General features: G+C 64.9%; 1 protein-coding gene across 3 annotated transcripts in view; it reads left to right on the top strand.

Annotated features, from left to right (window-relative positions):
- Positions 1-210: 210 nt before the first annotated feature.
- CCDC136 (coiled-coil domain containing 136) overlaps positions 211-14235 on the top strand; it is a 39066-nt gene continuing 25041 nt past the window's right edge. For 2 of the 3 annotated variants that reach the window (XM_073328959.1, XM_073328960.1), the window contains exons 1-4: positions 216-290; positions 10204-10299; positions 11344-11547; positions 12597-12671. In XM_073328959.1, the coding sequence (XP_073185060.1) occupies positions 254-290; positions 10204-10299; positions 11344-11547; positions 12597-12671 (412 nt within the window). In that variant the 5' untranslated portion in view covers positions 216-253. Of the gene's footprint in view, positions 291-10203; positions 10300-11343; positions 11548-12596; positions 12672-14235 lie in introns of all 3 variants that reach the window. The other variant, XM_073328961.1, reaches the window with a different exon arrangement.

Raw genomic sequence — 14235 nt, 5'->3', positions numbered from 1 at the left:
GCGTGGCCCCCGGTAACCCCCCCGGCCAGGCTCCAGAAGGCGAAGAGTTAAAGGCCTCCGTGGGGGAGGGGGGGTGAACCCCCCCATCGGCTGCAGCGGAGCAGGCCGGAGGGGGGTTTCTCCCGCAGCAGGCCCTGCGGGGGGCCCCGCTGGATCCCGCCCCCAAGCTGGGGGGGGCGGCCCTGCTCCGCCCCTGCCCCCGCCCCCGCCCCCGCCCTGGCTCCGCGTCCACACAGCGGCTCGGGGAGCGGCCATGGCGCAGCAGCCGGGCCGGAGGCAGGAGCGGGCAGGTCAGTGGGGCTGCAGCCCCCCCCCGGACCCTCCTGTCCCCCCGCCGGGCTGCCATCCTCCCCCAGTGCCCCCCCCGCGCCGGACCCCCCCCCCGCATCTCTCCATGCCCCCTGCCGAACCCTCCAGTGCCCCCCCCGCCCCGGACACCCCCCCGCATCTCTCCATCCCCCCCGCTTGGCTGCCATCCTCCCCCAGTGCCCCCCCCCGCGCCGGACACCCCCCCCCGCATCTCTCCATCCCCCCCGCCGAACCCTCCATTCCCCCCAGTGCCCCCCCCGCCCCGGACACCCCCCCCGCATCTCTCCATCCCCCCCGCTTGGCTGCCATCCTCCCCCAGTGCCCCCCCGCGCCGGACATCCCCCCCCGCATCTCTCCATCCCCCCCGCCGGACCCTCCATTCCCCCCTAGTGCCCCCCCCCCGCCCCGGACACCCCCCCCGCATCTCTCCATCCCCCCCGCTTGGCTGCCATCCTCCCCCAGTGCCCCCCCCGCGCCGGACACCCCCCCCGCATCTCTCCATCCCCCCCGCCGAACCCTCCATTCCCCCCAGTGCCCCCCCCGCCCCGGACACCCCCCCCGCATCTCTCCATCCCCCCCGCTTGGCTGCCATCCTCCCCCAGTGCCCCCCCGCGCCGGACATCCCCCCCCGCATCTCTCCATCCCCCCCGCCGGACCCTCCATTCCCCCCTAGTGCCCCCCCCCGCCCCGGACACCCCCCCCGCATCTCTCCATCCCCCCCGCTTGGCTGCCATCCTCCCCCAGTGCCCCCCCCGCGCCGGACACCCCCCCCGCATCTCTCCATCCCCCCCGCCGAACCCTCCATTCCCCCCAGTGCCCCCCCCGCCCCGGACACCCCCCCCGCATCTCTCCATCCCCCCCGCTTGGCTGCCATCCTCCCCCAGTGCCCCCCCGCGCCGGACACCCCCCCCCCGCATCTCTCCATCCCCCCCGCCGGACCCTCCATTCCCCCCTAGTGCCCCCCCCGCGCCGGACACCCCCTCCCAGCATCTCTCCATCCCCCCCCGGGCTGCTATCCTCCCCCAGTGCCCCCCCCCGGCGCCGGACACTCCCCCCCCCGCATCTCTCCATCCCGCCCCGGGCTGCTATCCTCCCCCAGTGCCCCCCCCCCGCGCCGGACACTCTCCCCCCGCATCTCTCCATCCCCCCCTGAGGGCTGCCATCCTCCCCCAGTGCCCCCCCCGCCGGACCCTCCAGTTCCCCCGCCGGGCTGGCATCCTCCCCAGTGACCCCCCCGGCCCCCCCCATCTCTCCATCCTCCCCCCACCAGGCTGCCATCCTCCCCCAGTGCCCCCCCCCCGTGCTGGACACCCCCCCACATCTCTCCATCCCCCCCCGCCGGCTGCCATCCTCCCCCAGTGCCCCCCTCCCGCACCAGACACCCCCGCCTGCATCTCTCCATCCTCCCCCTGCCAGGCTGCCATCCTCTGCCAGTGCCCCCCCCTGCGCCGGACACCCCCCCGCCAGACCCTCCAGTCCCCCCGCCGGGCTGCCAAACTCCCCCAGTGCCCCCCTCCAGATGCCCCCCCACAGCCCTCCACCCTCCCCACTGGGCCCTCTACCTCCCCACAGCTCTCCATCCCTTCGCCGTTGGGCTGCCCCCCACCCCACATGCTGCGCCCTCCACCCCCCCCAGCACCCCCCAGAGCAGGGAGCGGGGGAGTGAGCTGCCCGGCTGGGATCGGGGGCTGGGCTGCGAGGACCCCAGGGGTGCCCGGCTGGGATCGGGGGCTGGGCTGCGGGGATCCCAGGGGTGCCCGGCTGGGATCGGGGGCTGGGCTGCGGGGATCCCAGGGGTGCCCGGCTGGGATCGGGGGCTGGGCTGCGGGGATCCCAGGGGTGCCCGGCTGGGATCGGGGGCTGGGCTGCGAGGACCCCAGGGGTGCCCGGCTGGGATCGGGGGCTGGGCTGCGGGGACTTCAGGGATGTCTGGCTATGTCCTGGGGCCAGGCTAACTAGCACGATGCTCTGTCTGGGTGGGGCTGCTCTGCTGGCATGGGGATGGGCACTTACGGGTACCATGGCTCAGCAGAGTTGGGGGAGAGCTGTGCAGTTCCCCTGGGGGCACATCTGTGCACGTTGCCCTGCAAGGGGATAAGGGCCCACTGCTTGCGCTGGCCGAGGGAGCTCTCCTTTTGCTCCATTGGGCTCAGCCCAGCTCTTTGGAGCAGAGGGACTCGGGTTCTAGTCCTGACTCCCCAGGGTAGAGACCAGGTGTCCGTTGACTATGGGGGGGGGTATGATGGGGCACCTCTGCCTGGGCAGGCAGCTGGCCTCTGTGCCAGGCGACTCCCCTCCATCCCTGGGAGCTCAACGCACATTGGCTGCATTCCTCCCCCCGGGAATGGCACGTGACCCAGTTATGTAATTAACTTGTGGACGCAGATGAGGAGCTGTTTCTGGATGGGGGGAGAGGGGGGCGAACGTCCCAGCCCTGCAGCCTCCACCCTCCCCAGAGTGACCAGGGCTACTGGGAGGGAGAGGAGATGCTGGAATGGGTCCGTGTGTGGGGCATGGAGGGGCCCCTGTCCAGTTGTGGGTCAGAACCCTGGAAAATGATCCTGCACTGGCCCCTGGAGTGCGGGGGACAGGCTGGCTCCCCGAGTCCTGACGCCCCCCAGTCTGTGAGCAGAAGCAAGGGCAACATGGTGCTGTCCTGCCCTGGCATCTGAGCACATCAAGGCGCATTAGACATTCAGCCTCAGAATGCCCTGCCCCAGCGAACTCAGGGAAAAGCATCCGTGACAGGATTGGAACCCAGGAGTCCTGGCTCCCAGCCCCCTGCTCTAACTGCCAGACCCCACTCGCCTCCCAGAGCTGGGGAGAGAACCCAGGAGTCCTGGCTCCCAGCCCCCCCACCCCACCTCTAACCACTAGACCCCACTCCCCTTGCAGAGTTGGGGGCAGAACCCCAGAGCATGTGTGTGTTGGGGGGGGCAGATTGGGGGTGCCAGGGAGCTCACCCCCCATGTGCTGTCACAGAACAGCAGCGGATGGGGGTGTGGGGGGAGTGGCTCTTGGAGCGCAGCGTCCTGGCTAGGATCAGCATGGGCCAACGGCTCTCTGGGCTGCCCATTCCCACTGGCACAGGGGCTGTGCGGGGAGGACTGGTCCACGGGGCCTGTGAGGAACCGGAACTGGGCTGATTCGCTGCCATGGCTTCCCCCTTGCTGGGCAGCGGCTCTGCGCCAAGGGGCAGCTTGGAAAAGAACGAGGGGATGGACTCTCCCAAGCTCCGCCCAAGAGGCAAGCCCCTCCCGCTTGTGCCAGAGTGAGCCCGCGGGTTGCTGGGGTACCTGCCATCAGTAGGTTTCAGAGTCAGTGCCCCCCCGGGGTGGGGTGGTGGCGGTGCCCATCGCTCCGAGCTGTCTGCGGGCACAGGCACGGGGCACTTGGTCGCCCAGGCTGGGGCCCTGTGTGCACCTGCCTCATCTCCCCTCCTCCTGCGACTTTCACTGTCAGCTTCCCTCCTCCACCCCCCGCCCCGCCCCAGTCACTCTCCTCTCTTCCCCTGCTCCAGCCGCTCTCTCCCGTCCATGCTCCAAGGGGGCAGTAGTTTGGGAAGGGCTTGGCCGAGAGAGGGATGGGGGGGGGCTGCGGGTCGGGAGTGAGGGGCACTGGCAGAGCTCGGTGGGGGGAGTCCAGGGCTGGGGGAGCAGGGGGCTGCGGGTCAGGAGTGAGGGGCACTGGCAGAGTTGGGGGGGAGCCAGCGCTGGGGTAGCAGGGGGCTGTGGGTGGGGAGTGAGGGGCACCGGCAGAATTGGAGGGGGGTGGTGGGGGGGAACGTCCCTGCCCCTCCCCAGAGCACGCTCCAGGGGGTGGGTCCGAGGCCCCCCCAGGAGCCCAGCCGGTAGGTGGCAAAGGTGAGATTCCCAGGGGTTCTGGCCCCTGATGTCTCTGGGCTCCTCTCGGTTGTCATGGGAACAGGAGCGTAATTGACAGCGGGGGCCCAGAGCAAAACATAGATCAGGGTTAAAAATAGCCCAGAGGCTAGTGGGGGCCAGAGGCTGAATGAAGCAGCCCAGACACCTGCCCCCCCCCCCCGTGCCCCTGTCGGGCTGGGTCTGATTGGCAGTGCGGGGGAGTCCGCCTGAACGCATGGGGCAGGCTCAGAGCCTGGCCCACAGGTGTGGGGAACTCGGTGCCCCCCGCCCCCAGTGGGACCCGCTGCCAGGCCGGGTGGGCGTGTCAAAGAGTGAACTCTGTTTGGGGTGCGGGGGGCATGTGTCCCTGTGAGATCCTGGCCTGCCCGCCCTGTGTGGGTACGAGCCACTGCCCGGCTCTGCCCCGGGCTGCTGTAACGGCGGGTGGGAGGGGTGCAAGATTGAGCTGGGGGGGGCAGAGATGGGGAGTACCCAGGACTGGAACAGCAGATGGGGGCTGCAGGTCAGCTTGCCCTTCAACCCCCCCAGTCTGCCGCCTCCCTGAGGTTCTCGCCCTGGGGTCTTGCCCATCACACAGCTCTGCCGGTGCCCCTCACTCCTGACCCGCAGCCCCCTGCTAGCCCAGCCCCAGGCTCCCACCCCCCCAGCTCTGCCGGTGCCCCTCACTCCTGACCCGCAGCCCCCTGCTAGCCCAGCCCCAGGCTCCCACCCCCCAGCTCTGCCGGTGCCCCTCACTCCTGACCCGCAGCCCCCTGCTAGCCCAGCCCCAGGCTCCCACCCCCCCAGCTCTGCCGGTGCCCCTCACTCCTGACCCGCAGCCCCCTGCTAGCCCAGCCCCAGGCTCCCACCCCCCCAGCTGTGCCGGTGCCCCTCACTCCTGACCCGCAGCCCACTGCTAGCCCAGCCCCAGGCTCCCACCCCCCCAGCTGTGCCGGTGCCCCTCACTCCTGACCCGCAGCCCCCTGCTAGCCCAGCCCCAGGCTCCCACCCCCCAGCTCTGCCGGTGCCCCTCACTCCTGACCCGCAGCCCCCTGCTAGCCCAGCCCCAGGCTCCCACCCCCCAGCTCTGCCGGTGCCCCTCACTCCTGACCCGCAGCCCCCTGCTAGCCCAGCCCCAGGCTCCCACCCCCCAGCTCTGCCGGTGCCCCTCACTCCTGACCCGCAGCCCCCTGCTAGCCCAGCCCCAGGCTCCCACCCCCCAGCTCTGCCGGTGCCCCTCACTCCTGACCCGCAGCCCCCTGCTAGCCCAGCCCCAGGCTCCCACCCCCCAGCTCTGCCGGTGCCCCTCACTCCTGACCCGCAGCCCCCTGCTAGCCCAGCCCCAGGCTCCCACCCCCCAGCTCTGCCGGTGCCCCTCACTCCTGACCCGCAGCCCCCTGCTAGCCCAGCCCCAGGCTCCCACCCCCCCAGCTCTGCCGGTGCCCCTCACTCCTGACCCGCAGCCCCCTGCTAGCCCAGCCCCAGGCTCCCACCCCCCAGCTCTGCCGGTGCCCCTCAGACGCTTGCCGGGCGGTACAAGCTTCACTTGCTTCCTTGGTTGCAGCTCACACCCCGCCTCATGCTCCATGGACCCGTCCCAGCGCTGCCGGCCGCCGGGCACAGCCACGGCCTGGGGACTGGCCTGGAGAGGAGACTCCCGGCCCAGCTTGGCCTCGACCAGCCTGGCCCGGTCCAGCCCGCTGAGTTCAGGGGCAGACGGTGGCATCTTGTAGCCCAGCGTCAGAGCCTCTGCAAGGCCTTAGCCCGGGGGCTGCCCAGCTGCTCTCCTGCCTGCCCGGTCCCAGCTCGCCCCGTTGGGCCGGCTCTGGACAGCGGAGCCCAGACCGCAGCCTCCTGCCCCTTGGTGTCGTCCTGCCCGGCTCCCGCCAGGCCGCGATCCCGGCTCCCCCTAGTGGCCAGCCCCAGTGGCCGGAGCAGCCTACTACTCCCTCCGGTGGAGCCTCTCCCTTGGCACGCTCGGGGGAGCTGAGGTGCTCGGTGGTGAGGGGCCTGGGGTGGGTCCCCAGCAGAGGCAGTGTCTGTTACGCCCCCGTCACCGCTGCCCCCCGTGTGTGGAGACCCTCCTGCAGGGGGAGCCTGGGTCTCTCCCCCACGCCGGGTGGGTGGGGCGCAGCCTAGCTCGCCCGTTGGATTCCCAGCCCCCCGCCAGTCGCTCGCCTCCCTACCCCCCGTCTCTGCAGCCCGGGAGAGCTCGGCTGTCCCGGGCAGGTTGGGGGTCTGCAGGGAGAGTCCTGCACCGGGGCCATCGTCTCCTCCACTCCAGCGGGCCTGTGGCTGGGGCGGCTCCGGTCCCTCCCCATGTGGCCCAGACAGCGCGGCTGGCCCGGCTGGCCATGCATTATTGAGCAGCCCTGGGCTCTGGGGCTCGCAGCTCCGGGTGGCTCCGCCCCTCCCGGGGAGCCCGATCTGTCCACTGTGCAATGGGGCGAGGGCGGGGGGGGTCAGCCCCCACGACCCGGCTGGCAGCCTCCGCAGAGAGGCTGGGGGCTGAAGGACTTGGCTAGTGAGGCAGCAGGGCCCTCTCTGTCCATGCGCCATCGGGGCTGCCGTGGGGCCCAGGGCCCAGAGCCCTGCACTGGGAATCAGGAGATCTGGGTCCTGTGCCACTGGGGTTCTCTTCCCAGCGGAGGTGCCTGTCCCGGCCTCCTTCCCGACGGGCTAGACCCGCACTGCGCGGTGATGGGGTTATCCCGGGCCTTCTGGGGCAGGGAGGCCGGAGATCCCAGGGGGCGGGGAAAGAAGCAGGATAAACCTCGCTTTTGTTCCTTTTATTCCTCGTGGAAGGGATTCGCTGCTCACAGCTGGGCCTCCATCGCCCCAGCCCTGGCCGAGCCAGCCCTGTGGTCTCACGCTGCGCACGGGAAGGGGCGCCCGTTCCCCCGTCCCCATTAATTACAGCAGCACCAAGTGGGCACCCCGAAGAGCCGACGCTGGAAATCGGCCAGACGGACCCCGGGCGGGAGAACGGCCAGAACGAGCCGTCCCATGCGAGTGCCCCATGACTTGTCTTCTTCGTGGGGATGGGATTCCGGGCTGGCGGAGTGGGAAGAGAGAATCCAGGGCTCTGGACAGCCAGCTAGCCCCACTCCTCTGGAGCCCAGACTCCCCCAGCTACCAGCGCCCCACGGCTGGGCTGCAAGGAGCTCATTGAGAGGAGACCAAAGAGCCCTCTGATGGATGTGCCCAAGAAACCAGCCTGCTGCCTGGCTGAGGATGGAGCCCCCCGGCCGCCCCAGTGCGATGGGACAGGGAATGGTGTATGGGCCCTGTCAATGCTTTTCACTGACCACTTCCCTCCCTCACTGTGGATCTCAAGGCACTTTAAGGAGTTCATCCTCCCAGCTCCTCAGGGTGGGTGGCTTGGGATCCTTACCCCTATTTTACAGAGGGAGAAACTGAGGCACTGGATGCTGAATGGACTTGCCCAGGGCCACAGAAAGAAGTCAGTAGCAGAGCCCTGGCCTGCCTAGCTCCTAGAGCTGTCACAAGCCCCTGCTCTCCGAGGCAGAGTTGGCAAACCCAGTGGGATGGAGCTTGCCAAGGAGATTGGGGTCGCACTAGGAGCCGGCTGGCTCCCTTCTCTGTCCCTACCAGACAAGGGAGAGTCACTCTAAAGGGGGACGGGCTGGTGCCAGGGCTTTCAGCATGCTAATCGAAGAGAGGGTCTCAGCTAGCGAGTCCTTGCTCCAGCTCGGTTCAGGGGAGCAGTGGTGGGACCTCGGATCTGTCTGCAGGAAGCGTGTGTGGGGCAGGGACTCATTTGTTGGCTGCTTTTCCAATTGTGCAGGTAGAAACATTATTGCAATAACTCCAGGGCCACCCTGGACAGCCAGAGCTCCCCAGCGACAGCCGAGCTCGCACCCAGACCCCCCCTGCTCCAAATGCACCAGCCGCAGAGCTAAAGGGGACTCATCACTAGCTGGTCGCAGTATAGTGCATATGACACATGGGTGCACAGTTCTGACCCAGACATCCCTCCAGTTCGTTACCGAATCTGTGGCACTCATGGTGCAGGCCTCGTAACATGTTGTTCGGTGGCAGCTCCGTGCGATGTTGCAGTTTGGCTGAAGACACCCACCTGCCAAGGAGATTAAAGTCGAGTGCGCGTGAGCCCCGTGCTTTTCGGGCCGGGTCATGGGCTGTGCTGCAGGCCCCTCCCAGGGGAGCAAGGCTGGCTCAGGTTTCATACCCCTGCACCAGCTTCCTGCATCTCCCAGAGACCTCCCACCGCTTCTCCAGTCAACCCAGACCAGACTCCATGTCCCTGAGGCTTGGGGTAAAAAGCAAGCAGAAGAAACAAGTTATTTTTCTGGGTGGGGAACAGCCTCTCCGTCGTAAATCATCAAAATCGGGGACCACTGCGCTCCTTAAAAATACTCTTTGTGTGTTTAGCAAAGGGCCATGTCCCTTCGGGCCAGCGCAACAGAGACGTTGTCTCAGCCTCTTCCTACGTGACTGTCCAAATAGAAAACACTTAACTCTGCTCAGGTGGTGGGGAGAAGAGAATTTTGCAAGTGTAAAGGCACCATGGAGGTCAAATCTGCCCAAACCTCAGTTTGTAAACAGAAGCTTAGAGTAGCTGTGGGACCAAGAGAATCCGGTCTCTGGGTTTATTTTAGTTTCTTGTCCTGTCAGTTCCCGTTAGACTGGATTGTTAAAGAACGCCCGCTTTGTCCTTCGGGGTCCGTAACCCGGCCCTGGCCGCCTCCAGCCAGGCCTGGCGAGTTGGCAGCAGGACCGGACTAGCCTGGTTTCACTCTCCAAGATGAGGAACCTGTGGAAAGTAACCGAGGGACTGGGGCTGGAAGAACTGACTGGTTTCATTATCTTGGGAGAGGTTTTCAAAAGCAGCAGGGGGAGGCAAATGCCCGGCTCCCATTGGCCTCCTGTGTGGGCATGGCCCGCTCCTATGTGTCTTTGAAAGTCTGCCCCCTGATTAAAAAACAAAAGGTTTTAACCTGATGCTGTTGCTTTAAGAACATAACAATGGCCAGACTGAGCCATTGTGTATCTAGCCCTGTCTCCTGGCTGGTGCCAGACGCTTCAGCAGGAATGAACAGAACAGGGTAGTTATCGAGTGATCCATCCACTCTCGTCCACTCCTAGCTTCTGGCAGCCAGAGGCTAGGGACACCCAGAGCATGGGGGGCTGCGTCCCTGATCCTCCTGGCAAATAGAGGCTCGGGACACCATCCTTGCCCATCCTCCTGGCTAATAGCCATTGGTGGACCTATCTTCCGGGAACTTATCTAATTCCTTTTTGGCCTTCACAATATTCCCCTGGCAATGAGTTCCACAGGTTAACTGTGTGTCGTGTGAAGAAGTACTGTCTTTTGTTTGTTTTAAACCTGCTGCCTCTTACTTTCATTGGGTGACCCCTGGTTCGAGTGTTATGGGAAGGGGTAAATAACACTTCGCGATTCACGTCCCCACATCAGTCATGACTTTATAGACCTCTAGCCTATCCCCCTTTGGTCAACTCTCTAAAACACAAGGAGGCAGGAATACCACAAGAGTAACTCATTCCCATTGTATGGACTGGGCCAAGTCCATCCCTGGTGTGAGGCCACTGACCTCGTATTTCATACCCTGGCCCATTACACTTTGTCCGTAAGCTTGTCAGTTCCACTCAGGTGGCTCCATGGATCTCTGTCCTGTGACCCTCCTCTCCCGTCGCTTTAACCCCGGGGCAAGGCTGTTGACGTCAGCGGAGTTAATCCAGACTGATGCTGGTGTAAACTAGAAGAGAATCTGACTGAGGCTGGGCCATGGGGGGACACTGAGGGCTGCTAGGAGATCCCTAACTTTGGGATTGCCCGGCGTCCTGCGGGAATGAGGTCTGATCCTATGTGCCCCGTGTGAGTAACTGGTCATGCTGGGGTTAGTCCTGGGTGTGACGTTGTTCACGTGCACGAGCATTTGCAGGATTAGGGCCTACCTTTGTCATCTGGCCATTGCATGAACTCAGGTTTGACGTTTCTACATGCTTAAACTAGCTGCATTCTCCCCAGACGCCCCCAAAGGGGGAGGTGCCACGGATTCCCTGAAGCCCACTGGGGACTTGGCTGATGCTACAGCTTGTATATGGCAGGCGCCCAGATGCCATGGTGAGGGGCAGCAGCGAGCGATGGTTCTAACCGAGCAGTCGATGATGTTCCCCATTGCGGGGGGGGGAGGGGTGTTAGATGGGCAAACGGGCAGGACGGAGGCAGTGGGTGGGGCCCTGTGTGGTCCATTTTTCCTCCTTGTAAGCTGAACCGCCCGCCCCAGGGAGTGGGGAGCTGCCACTGTCTGTGTTACAGGCAAAGTGAGGAAAGACAGCCGCCAGTCCCCCCCGCCCTTTCCCTTGAGGCCTGGGAGCCTCTGATGGGGTGGCGCTGAGAGGGGATCCCAGCCCTTCACCCCTGCCCAGGGTAGCAGGGACCTGCCTGCCACGTCATCTGTCCTCTCCTGCCATGTCCAGGAAGCCACTTAGGGAGGAAACAAGTGTACGGAGGGATGGTGTGTGCTTGTGACGGGTGGAGAAACGGGGACTCTGCTGGGGACCCCAAGGCCCTGGGAAATGCCTGCCCGTGGCCCCGGAGCAGTGGTCCTCTGAGCGCCAGGGGTACACAGTGCCTGGCATGGGGGCTTAGCAGCATCGGTGGAGGTGACTCCAGCCCCTACCCCTTTCTCCGGTCACCATGGGGGCAGAATTTTAACGAGCGGCTCTGGGAAGCCCCGTCAATTCTCCCCCATCTGCCTCCAGCCAAGCCATTTCTCTCAGGCCCCTGGGGTCAGCTCTGGATGGACCTCAGGAGGGGACCCCCTTTTTCATCCCTGTGGCTGCCTGTGTGGGCCCGGCGGGTGCCCCACCTCGAGAGCCAATTGGCTGGAGAGGTTCCGGCCGTTGCCGTCAGGTGGAGCCAGTGGGTCGCGTGCGGCGGGGTGGAATCCGCTTCTCCAGCCGGGCCAGGGTGGCCTTTGCCCCTCCACGCTGCAATGACTCAGAGGTTTGTCTCTGCCGTGGGCTCAGAGGCCTGGTACCAGGCTGGCATGGCAGGGGGTGGTCTGGCTCCCTGCTGCAAGCCGTGGCCTGGGGCACAAGCAGTGAGTGCATTGCGAGGGGCTGGAGGTCAGCGGCAGGTGGCTCACATAGTGTTCCTTGCCAGGCGATGTGGATGCCCCGGACCCAGAGGAGGAAGAGGAGGAGGATGTGGGGAAAGTGGGCTTCACGGAAGAGGGCGACAAACAGCTGGGCCTGACGGACCAGGAGATGGAAGACCTGAGGGCCCAGGTACTGCAGCTGCTGAAGGAGCTGGAGGAGACGCGGGAGCTGACCGCGAAGCATGAGGATGACTCACTGGAGCTACAGGGTAAGGGCGGCACACGCTGGCCTGGGGCCATGCGGAGTCGTGTGAGCAGGAGAGCACGGGAAGGTGACTTGTGTGCACAGGGCGTCTCTCGTGAACTCCTGGCACGGAGCGTGTTCCACAGAATCATATAGACCTCAGGGGGTCATCGAGTCCAACCCCCTGCTCGAAGCAGGACCAACCCAACTAAACCATCCCCGCCAGGGCTGTGTCAGGCCTGACCTTAAAAACCTCCAAGAATGGAGATTCCCCCACCTCCCTAGGGAACCCAGTCCAGGGCTTCACCACCCTCCTCGTGAAATCGTGTTTCCTAATATCCAACCTAGACCTCCCCCACTGCAACTTGAGACCATTGCTCCTCGTTCTGTCATCTGCCACCACTGAGACCAGTGGAACCCCCTTCAGGTAGTTGAAGGCTGCTATCAAATCCTCCCTCACTTTTCTCTTCTGCAAACAAAGTAAGCCCAGTTCCCTCAGCCTCTCCTCGTAAGTCATGTGCCCCAGCCCCTGGTCATTTTCGTTGCCCTCCACTGGACTCTCTCCAGTTTGTCCACATCCCTTCTGTAGCGAGGGGCCCAAAACTGGACGCAATACTCCAGGTGTGGCCTCACCAGAGCTCTGTCATGTTCTCTCAGGTCCCCATGCATGGGGCACCAGGGGGGCTTGTGATCTCTCCTGAGCACCATGGGGCACGGGGGGGCTCGTGCTTGCACAGGTTCCCATGCACAGCTCCCTCGGTGCCATGTGCTTTCCCGTTCCCTTGGGCGGGCTGGGGTCCACGCAGGGCTCCCAGCCCCGCCCATGCCCTTCCCATGTCCCTTCTGTCTCTCTCCAGATGCTCGTGGGGTGGCTGGGGGCAATTCTCCCTCTCCCCCCTGGAGGGCTCAGCTGGGCTCATGTTCCCCCAGGACGTCCCTCCCTGTGTACCGTGGCATGTAGCCCAGCTGAGGCGCTGCGGGCCTGCAGCCCCATTCCTCTGATCCACATGGCAGGGTGGGTGCAGGAGCAGGGTCTCTGCACGCTGCCTGCTGACCTCGCGCTCTCTGCTGCAGGCTTGTTGGAGGACGAGCGACTGGCCAGTGCCCGGCAGGCTGAGATCTTCACCAAACAGATCCAGAGGCTCCAAGGTAACCCCCCCCCAGCAGTGAGTTCCACAGGTTAATTATTGCCCGTGCTGGGGATAAAATGGTTTCCTTTGCTGCCCGGTCACGCCATGGTGTGCTTGTTCCGAGACTGGGAATACTTAGCACTGGTGGACTGGCCGGGGCCTTCCCTGAGCGAATGGCCTTTCACATGTCCTGCCTTGCTTCGTGTTCTGACTCTCCCAGAAATTAGATGGAGCAGTGGCTGGCGATGGGCTCATTTGGCAGACAGACAGACAGACAGACAGACGTTAATCCCAATGTCCTCGCCAAATTCCAACTCAGGCAATTCCATTCTCGCTCCTTCCATCCCCTTGAAACAAGATTCCTCTTCGCTTCCTGTCCTGAATGGCCGGGCAGCATTGCTGTGGGCCTTTGAGCAGCTGCCAGGCCCCGGCCCAGCAGTGGCCGCCCATCACTGCTTGGCCGGGGGGCTCTCTTTCCAGATCATTTAACCCTTTATTTCCCAGCACCTGCCCCACTCTGCTGCAGCCCTGTGGGGCAGGGCTGCTTTGCCGGCTCCCCACTGAGCGGCTGCCGCTGGGCTCCAAAATGTTTGGAAACAGTCGGTCACGAGCCAGTGCAAGAAACGGGGCCTTTGCCCACCCCAGGGCTCCCCCGTTGCCCCTGCTCCCAGGCACACGCAGCGCCCCCAGGGGTGTCAGCTCAGAGGGCTCAGGAGAGGCAGGGCCGAGCCACCTGCTGCTGCTCTAAACAAAGCACCCTCCAGAGGGCGAGTAAGATAGGGGGCTAGAGATGAGCCCCAGAAAGGGGTTCCCTATGGCTCAGGGGGCTGTGTGCTAGCTAGATCGGGGCAAAGGGCAATATCCTGGGCATCCAGCTCTACTCCACCCCCTACAGCAGGCCTGTGGGGGCACAGACTGCCAGTTATCACTCGGGGCAGGCCTTGGGGTTGCTCTAATCTGTGCTGGTGGCTTAAATGGATTAAAAACTGCCTAACTGCTGGGGCTCGCCCTGCTCGCTGTGTGGTAGCCGTGTTGGTGCCAGGGTATTCGAGAGCCAAGGGAACGTCTTTTAGCGGAGCTTTGCTGAAGTGGACGAGCCTTCGGGCTTCCCCGAGCTCTTCTGCAGGTCGGGGGAAGGGAACCAGAGCGGGCAAGCGAATTATAAGGTGGGCCAGATCAGGCAGAAGGGGCTCACTCCTGGGACGCTCTGGCCGAGCTTGTATTTCGCTGGGACGCTCTGGTTCCCTTCCCAGCTCGGGGGAGCTCAGACACTTGTCTGGGCCACTAACGAAAGAAAACAAATGACACCCCGCCCCACCCCCGCCCCCGTGGTTTGGGTCACCCGCTGTAAGTGTAAACCGGGAGCCAGCGTTGACGGGGTGTTTCCAGTGCGGTCCTGCAGGGATCGGTTCCTGGCCCTGTGCTATTTCCTTAATGACCTGGGGCCTTTGAACATTTGCTCCTCCCTGGCAGTTTGCAGAGGGCCCAGAGACGGGGGAAGAGGGGGCGGCGAAGAGGACGGGTCAGAGACACAGAGCGAGCTGACTAGCTGGGCACAAGCGGACAATGTGTAATTCAATACA

Source organism: Lepidochelys kempii, chromosome 1, assembly GCF_965140265.1.
Source record: "Lepidochelys kempii isolate rLepKem1 chromosome 1, rLepKem1.hap2, whole genome shotgun sequence".
NCBI classification, from domain to species: Eukaryota; Metazoa; Chordata; order Testudines; family Cheloniidae; genus Lepidochelys; species Lepidochelys kempii.
The sequence above is the reverse complement of the archived record's forward strand: the minus strand, read 5'-3'. Positions and strand labels throughout refer to the sequence as shown.